The sequence below is a fragment of the Oncorhynchus masou genome, chromosome 24 (assembly GCF_036934945.1).
Source record: "Oncorhynchus masou masou isolate Uvic2021 chromosome 24, UVic_Omas_1.1, whole genome shotgun sequence".
In the NCBI taxonomy this organism is placed as follows: Eukaryota; Metazoa; Chordata; class Actinopteri; order Salmoniformes; family Salmonidae; genus Oncorhynchus; species Oncorhynchus masou.
The window spans coordinates 115,936,323-115,953,250 of NC_088235.1; the positions used below are offsets into that span (position 1 = coordinate 115,936,323).

General features: G+C 43.6%; 1 protein-coding gene across 1 annotated transcript in view; it reads left to right on the top strand.

The window, feature by feature from the left end:
* The window catches only part of LOC135513316 (cyclic nucleotide-gated cation channel alpha-3-like), a 40,789-nt gene extending 25,146 nt beyond the window's left edge, over nt 1-15,643 (top strand). Inside the window, exons 5-7 of the mRNA XM_064936227.1 lie at nt 197-298; nt 436-542; nt 12,973-15,643. Coding sequence (XP_064792299.1) covers nt 197-298; nt 436-542; nt 12,973-14,363 — 1,600 coding nt within the window. The 3' untranslated portion in view covers nt 14,364-15,643. The remainder of the gene's footprint in view (nt 1-196; nt 299-435; nt 543-12,972) is intronic.
* The last annotated feature ends 1,285 nt before the right edge of the window (nt 15,644-16,928 follow it).

Here is a 16,928-nt window from a genome sequence, read left to right on the forward strand (position 1 = left end):
CATTTGGCAGACGCTCTTATCCAGAGCGACTTACAAATTGGACACATGTGTTCATTGTAATGAACAGTATATGAAAGATGGTGGTCATTTTGTTACTTGATCATAATTAAATACTAGCCCTTTTGTGATGACTGAACAATCTGTGAAAAAAACTTTTAAAAGCTTGCTTAAAAATGAATCCGAAATCATGTTTCAGGAAAGAGATTTGGATCATGGACCCATCAGCAGACAGATACTACAGATGGCTAACCATCATCGCAGCACCATGCTTCTACAACCTGATGATGCTAGTGACCAGGTCTGTTCTCATAGAGTACAGTTCACTTCTTCATTTAAGCTCATATATTTTTATTGTTGAATGTTGGTTGTCTTTCTTTTGAATGTTTGTTGTGTTTAATGTTGTACATTGGTTGTTGACTATTTGTCATCCCACAGGGCATGTTTTAATGAACTCCAGAGCACGTACATAACTCTGTGGATTGTCCTGGACTACACCTCAGACTTAATCTACTACACAGACACATTCGTCAGGTCTAGAACAGGTGAGGTTCTATGTTTATACTACTCAAACATTCTAGAACAGGTGTGGTTCTGTGGTTCTACTACTCAAACATTCTAGAACAAGTGAGGTTCTATGGTTCTTCTACTCAAACATTCTAGAACAGGTGAGGTTCTATGGGTCTACTACTCAAACATTCTAGAACAGGTGAGGTTCTGTGGTTCTACTACTCAGACAGTCTAGAACAGGTGAGTTTATATGGTTCTACTACTCAAACATTCTACAACAGGTGAGGTTCTACTAGTCAGACACATTCTAGAAGATATGAGGTTCTACTACTCAGACTCATTCTAGAACAGGTGAGGTTCTACTAATCAGACACATTCTAGAACATATGAGGATCTAATACTCAGACTCATTCTTGAACATATGAGGTTCTACTACCCATACACATTCTAGAATAGATGAGGTTTTATGTTTCTACTACTCAGACACATCGTCAGATTCAGAACAGGTGAGGTTCTGCTACAGACTAATTCTAGAACAGGTGAGGTTCTACCACTCAGACACATTGTCAGGTCTAGAACAGCTGAGGTTCTTCAAACTATTTGATCAATTGTGATTTGTAAAGGAAGAGAGGCATGGCACTGAAACATGTTATTCATGTTATATTTGTCACATGCTTGGTAAACAACAGGGTAGACTAACAGTGAAATGCTTACTTACGGGCCCTTCCCAAGAATACAGAATAATAGAAAAATAATAATATGAGGAATGAATAGAAAATGAGTAACAATAACTTGATTATATACACGGGTACCAGTACCGAGTCAATGTGCAGGGTATGAGGTAATTTTGCATATTTGGAAAAAAACTAAAAAATAAATACCTTATTTACATAAGCATTTAGACCCTTTCGTATGAGACTCAAAATTGAGCTCAGGTGCATCCTGTTTCCATTGATCATCCATCAGATGTTTCTACAACTTGATTGGAGTCCACCTGTGGTAAATTCAATTGATTGAACGTGATTTGGAAAGGCACACACCTGTCTATATAAGGTCCCAGAGTTGAAATTGTCTGTCACAGCAAAAAGTAAACCATGAGGTCGTAAGAATTGTTCGTAGAGCTACGAGACAGAACCATTCTGCAGCATTGAAAGTTCCCAAGAACAAAGTGGCCTCCATCATTCTTAAATGGAAGAAGTTTGGAACCACCAAGAATCTTCCTGGAGTTGGCCCCCCAGCCAAACTGAGCAATTGGGGGAGAAGGGTCTTGTTCAGGGAGGTGACCAAGAACCCGATGGTCACTTTAAGTGAGCTCCAGAGTTCCTCTGTGGAGATGGTTGTCCTTCTTGAAGGTTCTCCCATCTCTGCAGCACTCCACCAATCAGGCCTTTATGGTAGAGTGGCTGGACGCGGAAGCCACTCCTCAGTAAAAGGCACATGATAGCCCACTCGGAGTTTGCCAAAAGGCACCTAAAGGACTCTCAGACCATGAGAAACAAGATTCTCTGGTCTGATGAAACCAAGATTGAACTCTTTGGCCTGAATGCCAAGTATCACGTCTGGAGGAAACCTGGCACCATCCCTATAGTGAAGCAATGGTGGTGGAAGCTTCATGGTGTGGGGATGTTTTTCAGCGGCAGGGACTTGGAGACTAGTCAGGATCGAGGGAAAGATTAACGGAGCAAAGTAAAAAGAGATCCTTGATGAAAACCTGCTCCAGAGCGCTCTGGACCTCAGACTGGGGAGAAGGTTCACCTTCAAACAGGACAACGACCCTAAGCACACAGCCAAGACAATGCAGGAGTGGCTTCAGGATGTGTTTCTAAATGTCCTTGAGTGGCCCAGCCAGAGCCCAGACTTGAACCCGATCGAACATCTCTGGAGAAAACTGAAAATAGCTGTGCAGCGACGCTCCACATCCAACCCAACAGAGCTTGAGAGGATCTGCAGAGAAGAATGGGAGAAACTCCCCAAATACAGGTGTGCCAAACTTTTAGCGTTTTACCCAAGAAGACTCAAGGCTGTAATCGCTGCCAAAGGTGCTTCAACAAAGTACTGAGTAAAAGGTACATTTTCTAAAAACCCGTTTTTGCTTTGTCATTATGGGGTATTGTGATGTCATTATGGGGTATTTTGTGTAGATTGATGAGGGAGATTATTATTTGTTTTAATCCATTTTAGAGTAAGGCTGTGACGTAACAAAATGTGGAAAAAGTCAAGGGGTCTGAATACTTTACGAATTCATTGTGTAGGTAAAGACTAGAACACAGGACAGATAATATCAACCAAATTCAATCACATTCATTTATAAAGCCCTTTTTTACATCAGCCGATGTCACAAAGTGCTACACAGATACCCAGTCTAAAACCCCAAGTAATGCAGATGTAGAAGCACGGTGGTTAGGAAAAAGTCCCTAGAAAGGCCAAAACCTAGAAAGAAACCTAGACAGGAACCAGGCTATGAGGGGTGGCCAGTCCTCTTCTGGCTGTGCCGGGTGGAGATTATAACAGAACATGGCCAAGATGTTTAAACGTTCATAGATGACCTGCAGGGTCAAATAATAATAATCACAGTGGTTGTAGAGGGTGCAACAGGTCAGCACCTCAACAGCATTCAGAGTTGGAGACAGCAGGTGCGTTAGAGAGAGAGAGTCGAAAACAGCAGATCCGGGACAAGGTAGCACGTCCGGTGAACAGGTCAGGGTTCCCTAGCCACAGGCAGAACAGTTGAAACTGGAGCAGCAGCACAGCCAGGTGAACAGGTCAGGGTTCCATAGCCACAGGCAGAACAGTTGAAACTGGAGCAACAGCAAGTCCAGGTGGACTGGGGACAGCAAGTCATCAGGCCAGGTCGTTGTGAGGCATGGTCCCAGGGCTCAGGTCCTCCGGGATGTGAGGGAGAGAGAGAATTAGAGGGAGCATACTTAAAATTTCACAGGACACCAGATAAGACAGGAGAAGTACTCCAGATATAACAGACTGACCCTAGCCCCCCGACACATAAACTACTGCAGCATAAATACTGAAGGCTGAGACAGGAGGGGTCAGGAGACACTGTGGCCCTGTCCGACGATACCCCCGGACAGGGCCAAACAGGCAGGATATAACCCCACCCTCTTTGCCAAAGCACAGAGCACAGACCCCACATCACTAGAGGGATATCTTCAACCACCAACTTACTATCCCGAGAATTGACTAGGAAGATCTCCCCCACGGCACAAACCCAAGAGAGGGGAAGCGCCAACCGAGACAGGAAGATCACGTCAGTGACTCAACCCACACAAGTGATGCACCACTCCTAGCGACGGCATGGAAGAGCACCAGTAAGTCTGTGACTCAGCCCCTGTAATAGGGTTTGAGGCAGAGAATCCCAGTGGAGAGAGGGGAACCGGCCAGGCAGAGACAGCAAGGGTGGTTCGTCGCTCCAGTGCCTTTCCATTTACCTTCACACTCCTGGGCCAGACTACATTCAATCATAGGGCCTACTGAAGAGATGAGTCTTCAAAAAAACGTAAAAGTCGAGACCGAGTCTGCATCTCTCACACGGATAAGCAGACCATTCCATAAATATTGAGCTCTATAGGAGAAAGCCCTGCCTCCAGCTGTTTGCTTAGAATTCTAGGGACAGTAAGGAGACCTGCTTCTTGTGACCATAGCGATTGATTAGGTATGTATGGCAGGACCAAACCAAAAAGATAGGTCAGAGCAAGCCCATGTAATGCTTTGTAGGTAAGCAGTTAAACCTTGAAATCAGCCCTCGCCTTAACAGGAAGCCAGTGTAGGGAGGCTAGCACTGGAGTAATATGATCACATTTTTTGGTTCTAGTCAAGATTCTAGCAACCGTATTTAGCACTAACTGAAGTTTATTTAGTGCTTTGTCCGGGTATCCGGAATGTAGAGTATTGCAGTAGTCTAATCTAGAAGTGACAAAAGCATGGATTACCTTTTCTGCATCATTTCTGGACAGAAGGTTTCTGATTTTGCAATGTTACGTAGATGGAAAAAAACTGTCCTTGAAACAGTCTTAATATATTTGTCAAAAGAAAGATCAGGGTCCAGAGTAATGCCGAGGTCCTTCACAGACGACATCAAGATTAATTGTCAGATTCAACAGAAGATCTCTTTGTTTCTTGTACTTAGAACTAGCATCTCTGTTTTGCCCTAGTTTAAAAGTAGAACATTTGCCGCCATCCACTTCCTTATGTCTGAAACACAGGCTTCCAGCGAGGGCAATTTTGGGGCTTCACCATGTTTCATCGAAATGTACAGCTGTGTGTCATCCGTATAGCAGTAAAAGTTAACATTATGTTTCCGAATGACATCACCAAGAGGTAAAATATATAGTGATAACAATAGTGGTCCTAAAACAGAACCTTGAGGAACACCAACATTTACAGTTGATTTGTCAGAGGACAAACCATTTACAGAAACAAACTGATATCTTTCCGACAGATAAGATCTAAACCAGGCCAGAACTTGTCCGTGTCGACCAATTTGGTTTCCCAATCTCTCCAAAAGAATGTGGTGATCGATGGTATCAAAAGCAGCACTAAGGTCTAGGAGCACGAGGACAGATGCAGAGACTTGGTCTGATGCCATTAAAAGGTAATTTACCACCATCACAAGTGCAGTCTCAGTGCTAAGATGGGGTCTAAAACCAGACTGAAGCGCTTCGTATACATTGTTAGTGTTCAGGAAGACAGTGAGTTGCTGCGCAACAGCTTTTTCAAAACTTTTTGAGGGGAATGGGAGATTCGATATAGGCCGATTAGTTTTTTATATTTTCTGGGTCAAGGTTTGGCTTTTTCAAGAGAGGCTTTATTACTGCCACTTTTAGTGAGTTTGGTACACATCCGGTGGATAGAGAGCCGTTTATTATGTTCAACATAGGAGGGCCAAGCACAGGAAGCAGCTCTTTCAGTAGTTTAGTTGGAATAGGGTCCTGTATGCAGCTTGAAGGTTTAGAGGCCATGATTATTTTCATCAATGTGTCAAGAGATACAGGATTAAAAAACTTGAGTGTCTCCCTTGATCCTTGGTCCTGGCAGTGTTGTGCAGACTCAGGACAACGGAGCTTTGGAGAAATACGCAGATTTAAAGAGGAGTCCGTAATTTGTTTACTAATAATCATGATATTTTCCTCAAAGAAGTTCATGTATTACTGCTGAAGTCAAAGCCATCCTCTCTTGGGGAATGTTTATTTTAGTTAGCTTTGCGACAGTATCAACATTCTTTGGGAGATTGTTCTCATTTTTCTTATTTAAGTTGGAAAAATAGGATGATCGAGCAGCAGTGACGTTACTGTCATTATAAGATAGTCGGAAGACTTCCAGTTTGGTGTAGCACCATTTCCGTTCCAATTTTCTGGGAGCTTGCTCCAGAGCTCGGTGTTTTCTGTATACCAGGGAGCTAGTTTCTTATGACAAATGTATTTTGTTTTTAGGGGTGCGACTGCATCTAGGGTATTGCGCATTATTATATTATATTATATATTATTATAGATATTACGGTTAAATTGAGTTCCTCGGTTAGGTGGTTAACTGATTTTTGTAGTCTGACCTCCTTGGGTAGGGAGTCTGCAAACGTAATAAAATGGTGGTTGGATAGTCCAGGATTATGAGAAAAAACATGAAGATCCACAACATTTATTCCACGGGACAAAACTAGGTCCAGAGTATGACTGTGGCAGTGAGCAGGTCCAGAGACATGTTGGACAAAACCCACTGAGTCGATGATGGCTCCGAAAGCCTTTTGGAGTGGGTCTGTGGACTTTTCCATGTGAATATTAAATTCACCAAAGATTAGAATATTATCTGCTATGACTACAAGGTCCGATAGGAATTCAGGGAACTCAGTGAGGAACGCTGTATATGGCCCAGGAGGCCTGTAAACAGTAGCTATAAAAAGTGATTGAGTAGTTTGCATAGATTTCATGACTAGAAGCTCAAAAGATGAAAATGCAGTCCTTTTTCTTTGCAAATTGAAATTTGCTATCATAAATGACATTTTAAATGTTAGCAACACCTTCACAGGATGCACGGGGGACATGGTCACTCGTGTAACCAGGAGGTGAGGCCTCATTTAACACAGTAAATTCATCAGGCTTGAGCCATGTTTCGGTCAGGCCAATCACATAATTGTTTTTATTATATATATATTTCTCCTTTATTTAACCAGGTAGGCCAGTTGAGAACAAGTTCTCATTTACAACTGCGACCTGGCCAACTGCGACATCAAGATTAAGATCAGTGATTAGTTCATTGACTATAACTGCCTTGGAAGTGAGGGATTTAACATTAAGTAGCCCTATTTTGAGATGTGAGGTATCACAATCTCTTTCAATAATGACAGGAATGGATGAGGTCTTTATTCCAGTGAGATTGCGAAGGCGAACACCGCCATGTTTAGTTTTGCCCAACCTAGATCGAGGCACAGCCACTGTCTCAATGGGGATAGCTGAGCTGACTACACTGACTGTGCTAGTGGCAGACTCCACAAAGCTGGCAGGCTGGCTAACAGCATGCTGCCTGGCCTGCACCCTGTCTCATTGTGGAGCTAGGGGAGTTAGAGCCCTGTCTGTGTTCGTAGATAAGATGAGAGCACCCTCCAGCTAGGATGGAGTCCATCACTCCTCAACAGGCCAGGCTTGGTTCTGTTTGAGGGTGAGTCCCAGAAAGAGAGCCAATTATCTACAAATTCTATCTTTTGGGAGGGGCAGAAAACAGTTTTCAACCAGCGATTGAGTTGTGAGACTCTGCTATAGAGCTCATCACTCCATCTAACTGGGAGGGGGCCAGAGACAATTACTCGATGCCGACACATCTTTCTAGCTGATTTACACGCTGAGACTATGTTGCTCTTGGTGACCTCTGACTGTTTCATCCTAACATCGTTGGTGCCGACGTGGATAGCAATATCTCTATGCTCTCTACACTCGCCAGTTTTAGCTTTAGCCAGCACCATCTTCAGATGAGCCTTAACGTCGGTAGCGCTGCCCCCTGGTAAACAGTGTATGATGCTGGTAATGGAGTTGACAATGACTAGGGTTTTCAAATGGTCAGAGCTAATGGTGGGAGGCTTCGGCACCTCAGACCCCGTAACGGGAGGAGTAGCGACCAGAGAAGACTCGGCCTCAGACCCCGTAACGGGAGGAGGAGACCAGAGAAGGCTTGACCTCTGACCCCGTAACGGGAGGAGGAGACCAGAGAAGGCTCGGCCTCAGACCCCGTAACGGGAGGAGTAGAGACCAGAGAAGGCTCTGCCTCAGACCCCGTAACGGGAGGAGTAGAGACCAGAGAAGGCTCGGCATCAGACCCCGTAACGGGAGGAGGAGACCAGAGAAGGCTCTGCCTCAGACCCCGTAACGGGAGGAGTAGAGACCAGAGAAGGCTCGGCCTCAGACCCCGTAACGGGAGGAGGAGACCAGAGAAGGCTCGGGCTCAGACCCCGTAACGGGAGGAGTAGAGACCAGAGAAGGCTCTGCCTCAGACCCCGTAATGGGAGGACGAGACCAGAGAAGACTCGGCCTCTGAATCCGACTCGCTGCTTAATGGGGTTGAAAGCTTCTGTCGGCTGAAGGAGCGACACCGGTTGAGCATTCCTACAGCATTTCCCTCCAAAAGCTATGAGAAAATTGTGCCAGGGGATTTATACTAACATTACTATCTGTACTTACTGGTGGCACAGACGCTGTTTCATCCTTTCCTACACTGAAGTTACCCTTGCCTAACGATTGCGTCTGAAGCTGGGCTTGTCGCACAGCTATCCTCGCCGTAAGACGATCGTTCCCCTGTATATTATGAGTACAGCGACTGTAATTAGAAGGCATCATGTTAATGTTACTACTTCGGCTTTTGGAGGTCCTGGAGAACCACATCCAGATAAAGCATCCGGGGTGAAAAAGTTGAATGAAAAAAGTTGAGCGAGGGAAACAAATAAAAATATAAAGCGGTCATTAAAAAGTAAAAACCGTAAAGTTGGCAGGAAGCAAAGTAACGTTAGCTAAACAGACCCTCGTAAAACTGACCATCCTACCGATCCTCGATTTTGTATGTAGTCTATCACAGTGCCATCCGTTTTGTCACCAAAGTCCCATATACTACCCACCACTGCGACCTGTACGCTCTCGTTGGCTGGCCCACACTACATATTCGTCGCCAAACCCACTGGCTCAAGGTCATCGAGAAGTCTTTGCTCGGTAAAGCCCGGTAAAGCCCCGCCTTATCTCAGCTCACTGGTGACCATAGCAACACCCACACATAGCATGTGCTCCAGCAGGTATATTTCACTAGTCATCCCCAAAGCCAACACTTCCTTTGGCCGCCTTTCCTGAAGCTGGAGTCTTATATCTCCCTCTCGAACTTTAAGCATCAGCTGTCAGAGCAGCCTGTACACAGCCAATCTGTAAATGGCACACCCAACTACCTCATCCCCATTTTGTCCTCTTGCTCTTTTGCACCCCAGTATCTCTACTTGCACATCATCTGCACATCTATCGTTCCAGAGTTAATGCTAAATTGTAATAATTTTGCCACTTTGGCCTATTTATTGCCTTGCCTCCCTACTCTTCTACATTTGCACACACTGTATACATATTTTTCTATTGTGTTATTGACTGTACGTTTGTTTATGTGTAACTGTGTTGTTTTTGTCACACTACTTAGCTTTATCTTGGCCAGGTCACAGTTGTAAATGAGAACTTGTTCTGGTTAAATAAAGGGAAAATAAAAAAAAGGAGAAAAAAAAAATACAATTAATTAAAAAATAATAATAATACATAAAGAATGTTTTTTTTTATTAATCAGTATATTTGAGTTCAACCATAACATTTCTTGTAATATTTGTTCTATCTTTTCTGGAGGATAAAACTGAAATTGTATTGTTTAAGAAAGGGCGATACTTTAAACAAAATGTCCTTTTCAATTAGTCGGAAATGAGAAGCTGTATGAAGGCAAAAAGCCATTTAAAGGATGAGCCTTTCTTAATCCACTGGAGAACCATTTTGGGTTTCAGTATAATTTATGTAGGAGTGAAGCTTTTAGTGAGAGGTTTAAAGCTTTAATATTTAATAGTTTTAGCCCCCCTAACTCATGTCCATTATATTAATAGGCATGTTTAATTTTGTCTGGCTTAGCGCCATTTGTAAGTAGGTAAACTGTGGACCAAAGAGTTCATCAATGTGATTGTCAATAAACAGACAACCTCTCCATGGCTGCAGAATCTTTTCTATTGAAATTGATTGTGGTAATTTTGTGGTAATTCTTTTAGATGTGAATAACGAAAGTTTGGGGTCACTTTGAAATGGCCTAGTTTTTGAAAGAAAAGCACATTTCTTTGTTCATTAAAATAACATAAAATTGATCAGCATAGACATTGTTAATGTTGGAAATTACTATTGTAGCGAGAAACGGCTGATTCTATTAATGGAATATCTACATAGGCGTACAGAGGTCCATTAATAACAGCAACCATCACTCCCGTGTTCCAACGGCACGTTGTGTTAGCTAATCCAAGTTTATCATTTTAAAAGGCTAATTGATCATGAGAAAACCCTTTTGCAACTATGTTAGCACAGCTGAAAACTTGAGCTCATTAAAGAATCCATAAAACGGGCCTTCTTCAGACTAGTTGAGTATCTGGAGCATCAGCATTTGAGGGTTTGATTACAGGCTCAAAATGACCAGAAACAAAGGACATTCTTCTGAAACTTGTCAGTCTATTCTTGTTCTAAGAAATTAAGGCTATTCCATGCGAGTAGTTGCCAAGAAACTGAAGATCTCTTACAACGCTATGTACGACTCCCTACACAGAACAGCGCAAACTGGCTCTAACCAGAATAGAAAGAGTAGTGGGAGGCCCCGGTGCACAACTGAGCAAGAGGACAAGTACATTAGAGTGTCTAGTTTGAGAAACAGACGCCTCACAAGTCCTCAACTGGCAGCTTCATTAAATAGTACCCCGAATAACACCAGTCTCAATGTCAACAGTGAAGAGGCGACTCCGGGATGCTGGCCTTCTAGGCAGAGTTGCAAAGAAAAAGCCATATCTCAGACTGGCCAATGAAAAGAAAAGATTAAGATGGGCAAAAGAACACAGACACTGGACAGAGTAATAGTTACAGGGGAGATAAATGAGCCAATTGTAAGCTGGGGATGATTAGGTGACCATGATGCTATGAAGGCAAGATTAGGAATTTAACCATGACAGCAGAGTAAACACCCCTACTCTTACAATACGTGCCATGGGATCTTTAAGACAACAGCCTATGCAGGGAAATGTCCACAATCACTGCTGTGGGGAATTGGGATATTTTTTGGGACCAGAAGAAAGAGTGCCTCCTACTGGCCCTCCAACAACACTTCCAGCAGTATCTGGTCTCCCATCCAGGGATTGACCAGGACCAACCCTGCCTGGCTACAGAAGCAAGCCAGCAGTGGGACCCACTAATGATCCTTATCAACTGTCCAGAGTAGACCCACTACTGATCCTTATCAACTGTCCAGAGTAGACCCACTACTGATCCTTATCAACTGTGGAGAGTAGACCCACTACTGATCCTTATCGACTGTGGAGAGTAGACCCACTACTGATCCTTATAAACTGTCCAGAGTAGACCCACTACTGATCCTTATCAACTGTGGAGAGTAGACCCACTACTGATCCTTATCGACTGTGGAGAGTAGACCCACTACTGATCCTTATCAACTGTCCAGAGTAGACCCACTACTGATCCTTATCGACTGTCCAGAGTAGACCCACTACTGATCCTTATCAACTGTCCAGAGTAGACCCACTACTGATCCTTATCAACTGTCCAGAGTAGACCCACTACTGATCCTTATCGACTGTGGAGAGTAGACCCACTACTGATCCTTATAAACTGTCCAGAGTAGACCCACTACTGATCCTTGTCATCTGTCCAGAGTAGACCCACTACGGATCCTTATAAACTGTCCAGAGTAGACCCACTACTGATCCTTATCAACTGTCCAGAGTAGACCCACTAATGATCCTTATCGACTGTGGAGAGTAGACCCACTACTGATCCTTATCAACTGTCCAGAGTAGACCCACTACTGATCCTTAGACTGTGGAGAGTAGACCCACTACTGATCCTTATCGACTGTCCAGAGTAGACCCACTACTGATCCTTATCAACTGTCCAGAGTAGACCCACTACTGATCCTTATCAACTGTCCAGAGTAGACCCACTACTGATCCTTATCGACTGTCCAGAGTAGACCCACTACTGATCCTTATAAACTGTCCAGAGTAGACCCACTACTGATCCTTATCGACTGTGGAGAGTAGACCCACTACTGATCCTTATCGACTGTGGAGAGTAGACCCACTACTGATCCTTATCGACTGTGGAGAGTAGACCCACTGCTGATCCTTATCAACTGTCCAGAGTAGACCCACTACTGATCCTTATCGACTGTCCAGAGTAGACCCACTACTGATCCTTATCGACTGTGGAGAGTAGACCCACTACTGATCCTTATCGACTGTGGAGAGTAGACCCACTACTGATCCTTATAAACTGTCCAGAGTAGACCCACTACTGATCCTTATAAACTGTCCAGAGTAGAACCACTACTGATCCTTATAAACTGTCCAGAGTAGACCCAGTACTGATCCTTATCAACTGTGGAGAGTAGACCCACAACCTATCCAAATGGAATGAAACATTCAAATCACAGGGCTTTTGCGCCATTATTCAAATGACATTTTCACTGCAGTTTACAGCCTAGAGTAGAATGTTGTACTCATTAGAAAACACTAATGCAGTTATTCATTGCCTTGTGGTATTGTAGGCTAGTCTTGGCAGGATCATTGTATTGTCCCTTAACAAGATCAATAGGGGAGTTTTTTGAACAGCGTGTCCTATTGTCTTCACTGTTCTTTCATACGCAATGATGCACCTGGCTTCTCCTCTGCCTATCATCTATTCCTATTGGTTCTTGTGGATTCATATTGAAAATTGATGCAGCTTTGAATGCTTTTATGTGTGGTATGATTGCTAGTTCGCCTATTGCAGATCTGTACAAACGATCCAGCAACCACCATCGTCACTATGGATGGTGGATAGAAGGCAGGATAGACAGTTAGATTGGTAGACTATATTGACCTGTGGTATATAGTACAAGTTAGAGTGCAGAAAAAGCACAGTGCATAAGGAATGTACCAAAACACCTTGATTATAGGGGAGGTGCGCATGCAAGCAGATGAGACAATTTGGCTAGGATGGAAGAAATTATATAGTAAAACCTGCAAAAGAGGGAATTTAAACCAGGGAGAAATTTCACTACCCTCCCCTGTGCCCAATAAAAAAAGCACAACTCTCCCGAAACAAAAAGTAAAGTTAGACAACCCTCCCCTATTTTAGCCCCCACACCAACCCCAGTAAATGTAGAACTGTCCCTTGTTTGGTATCACTAATTCCTCTTGAATTATTTCAACAGGTTTTCTGGAACAGGGACTGCTTGTGAAAGACGACAAGAAGCTTAGAGACAAATACAAATCAACGCCACAGTTCAAATGGGACATGATTTCAATGATACCCACAGACCTGCTGTTTCTGAAAGTTGGTTTAAACTACCCCGAGCTCCGACTGAACCGACTCGCAAAGATGAACCGTCTCTTTGAGTTCTTCGACCGCACTGAAACCAGAACCAGCTTCCCCAACGTTTTCCGAATCAGTAACCTGGTCCTTTACATCCTGATCATCATCCACTGGAACGCCTGCATCTTCTTTGCCATCTCCAAGACCATCGGGTTCGGGTCTGACACCTGGGTGTACCCAAACATCAGTCATCCTGAGTACGGCCGCCTTGCCAGGAAGTACATCTACTGTCTCTATTGGTCGACCCTGACCCTGACCACCATCGGAGAAACGCCGCCACCAGTTAGAGACTTCGAGTACCTCTTCGTGGTCGTCGACTTCCTCATCGGTGTGCTGATTTTCGCCACCATCGTTGGTAACGTTGGTGCCATGATCTCAAACATGAACAAAACCCGTGCGGACTTCCAGGCTAAGATCGACTCCATCAAGCAATACATGCAGTTCCGTAAGGTCTCCAAGGATCTGGAGGCCAGGGTCATCAAGTGGTTCGACTACCTCTGGACGGAGAAGAAGACCTGCGATGAGAAGGAGGTGCTGAAGAACCTGCCGGACAAGCTGAAAGCCGAGATCGCCATCAACGTCCATCTGGACACCCTGAAGAAGGTACGAATCTTCCAGGACTGTGAGGCTGGTCTTCTGATTGAGTTGGTGCTGAAGCTGCAGCCTCAGGTGTTCTCCCCAGGAGATTACATCTGTAAGAAGGGAGACATCGGCAGAGAGATGTACATCATTAAGGAAGGGAAGCTGGCTGTGGTGGCAGACGACGGGGTGACACAGTTCGTGGTGCTCAGCGATGGAGCGTACTTCGGAGAGATCAGTATCCTGGGCATCAAGGGTTCCAAGGCTGGCAACAGGAGAACGGCCAACATCAGGAGCATAGGTTACTCTGACCTCTTCGCCCTGTCGAAAGACGATCTCATGGAGTCCCTCACTGAGTACCCCGACGCCAAGAAGGCTCTGGAAGAAAAGGGAAAGGCTATGCTGATGAAAGACAACATGATCGATGAGGACGTCGCTAACGCGGGCGCCGACCCTAAGGACATGGAGGAAAAGATTCAAAGGTTGGAGAGCAATATTGAAATCATCAAGACTAAGTTGGCCAAGATCATGGCTGAGTTCACATCCAGCCAGAGCAAGATCAAACAGAGGATCACCAACATAGAGTCAACAGTCAAGTCAGTCCAACCCGAGGATATATCTGAGGTGGTGGCCGACAACAAGACTCATTAGTCCCACAATGCAATGCATTTACCCAGAGACTTTTTCTATTGAACCTTTATATTGACAGGGAGCCATTCTGAGATCAATGATGAGCATGTAAAAAATATACACATCAATACATGAAAAGCGAAACACAATTATAGAAAACAAACACATTCTTCAGAAATGCCTTCAAGGCACCAACTCATCACATTTTAGAGAGTTTGGGAGATTATTATATTCCACAAATAAGGTGTAAAAAAACTAAAGCAGATTTACCTAACTCAGTGGAGATTAAAGGGATTGGGTATCTCGTTAAGTAAGGTACTGCGGAAGTGCAATGCATTGATCTACGAGGTTTCAAAAGAAAGCCAGCCTACTTTAAGATGATTGTAAACTTCAAACATTTTTCGGAATATTTTTGGAGGCAATATTGCAGTGTAATTCTGCAAGCAAATGTTGCTGTAAAAATTTTCAATTTAAAATGAGGAACGTTTTGTTATCTGGGGGAGTTTTGATTGGCAGTGCCACCGAGCAGACATTTTTTTAAATCCTCCAATCAGAGCGCAGATATTGGTCATATGATTAGTCTGCCATTCTAAACTATTTTGGAAAACATGTAAAGTTTTTGAGCTGAAGTGAAAGAAAATTAACTCCTGTTCTGAAGTGAAATGTTTCCTCACTGCAATATTTGATCATGATACGTTAATACATGCATACTGTGTTCATTTTGTCATGTTTAACTAACAAAAATATCCAAGGTGGGGTGCATGCTAATCGATTAGCAAGTCCATGTAAAGTCAATGGAACAAACTGGCTAAATTACCTAGCTACCTAGCCACATCCTCCACATCTGGGTTGGTAGATAGCCTAGTGGTTAGAGCATTGAGCTACAAACCATAAAGTTACAGGACCAAATCCCCTAGCTGACAATGTAAAAATCGGTCATTCTGCCCCTGAACAAGACAGTTTACCCACTGTTCCCTGGTAGGCTATCATTGTAAATAAGAATTTGTTCTGACTTGCCTAGTTAAATAAAAGTAAAAAATAATAGATTGTTAGCTAGCTATAGCCATTTACATTTCATATTTTGTATCTTTAGCTAGCTGGCTGGCTAGCTAGCTTAATCCCATTCACATCTTTCTAGTTTCTGAAGTTAAGAGATTGTAGAGATCTTTATGTCTGCCATTGACTTGACTGGCAGCAGGTTGAGTGGATGAACAGGGCTCTTTATTTCTTGTTTGTTAGCTGATCAATATCCGTATGGCCCTGGCAGTCAACAGGTATTAACAAGATATAGTCGATTAGTAAATAAATTGATCTTCATATGAAGTCTATTATTCATGTCCGTGTTGCAATACTCCAGTGTCTCATATCATTACATTATTACATATATTACCAGCAACATTGTTTCTTTGATCAGATCAGAGATCATCCTCAGAATATCCATTCGCCGAAACTGAAAAGATATAGCTAGCTAACAACCTCCTTTTCCACATGGAAAAGATGGTGTACAAAGACATGCTAGCTACGTTAGCTAGTTAGCTGGGGTTTTCCACAAGGAATCAGCCTCCAGAGAAAAGAAAATGCTTCTCCCAAGTAGGTGTGACCCTGACCTCCTACTCCTGTTGCTTGCTGCACAGCTGCTTGGATTCCACCTGACAAACTGTTCACCAACCTGTCTTCCCCTGACTGGTACAGGTACCCCCGCCACACTCCCCCCTCTCTCCCGAGCTTTCGCTCACCTCCATCACACACGTACTGTTGGGGCAAATTATTCTGAACTTACAATGGCCCCAAGTCATTATATCTTTATGCTTTTTGCCTCATGACTCCTGGTTGCTTTGATAACTATGAACTTGTTTACCCAACATGGGACAGATTATGTTTGTTCCCATACTCGACACTCTGACTCTCTATTGGTGACACAGACTCTTGGCCTCCCATCTTATTCTAACCACCTCTCGCCGGCTTTGTATTCATGTGATGAAATTGCTGTACAATGTGATCTTGTTGCCATCGAATGCAAATTCAAATGTTATAGCTCTCCCTGTCCTCTGCCATACCCTAATTGTATTTCTGCTGATTATATCTGGAAATGTGCATGTACACCCTGGCCTATCTACTGTTGCTAGCCCCAATTCTGATTTGTGCTCTGATATCTGCTTCATGCACGTAAAAGCCTGGGTTTTCTGCACGTTAACACTATAAGATTCTTATACCTAAAATCTATTGAAAGTGTGGGTTCACAGCTCCAATCCAGATGTGTTGGTCATTACTGAGACGTGGTTAAGAAATAATGTTTTGATCACTGATGTTGACCTGCCTGGGTATAATATTTTTCAGCCAGACAGATCTTCCAAAGGTGGTGGAGTGGCGATCTTTACCAAGGATCACCTTCAGTGCTCGGTTGTCTCCACCAAGTCTGTCCCCAAACAATTTGATTTGCTGGTTTTAAGCATTATGTTTTCAAATAACTCTTTGTTGACTGTTGCTGGGTGTTATCACCCATCATCAGCATCGGCCTGTACCGTAAATGCCCTCATCTCTCTACTGGCCCCTTTCACTAAGTCTGAATCTGTCCTGCTAGGTGAC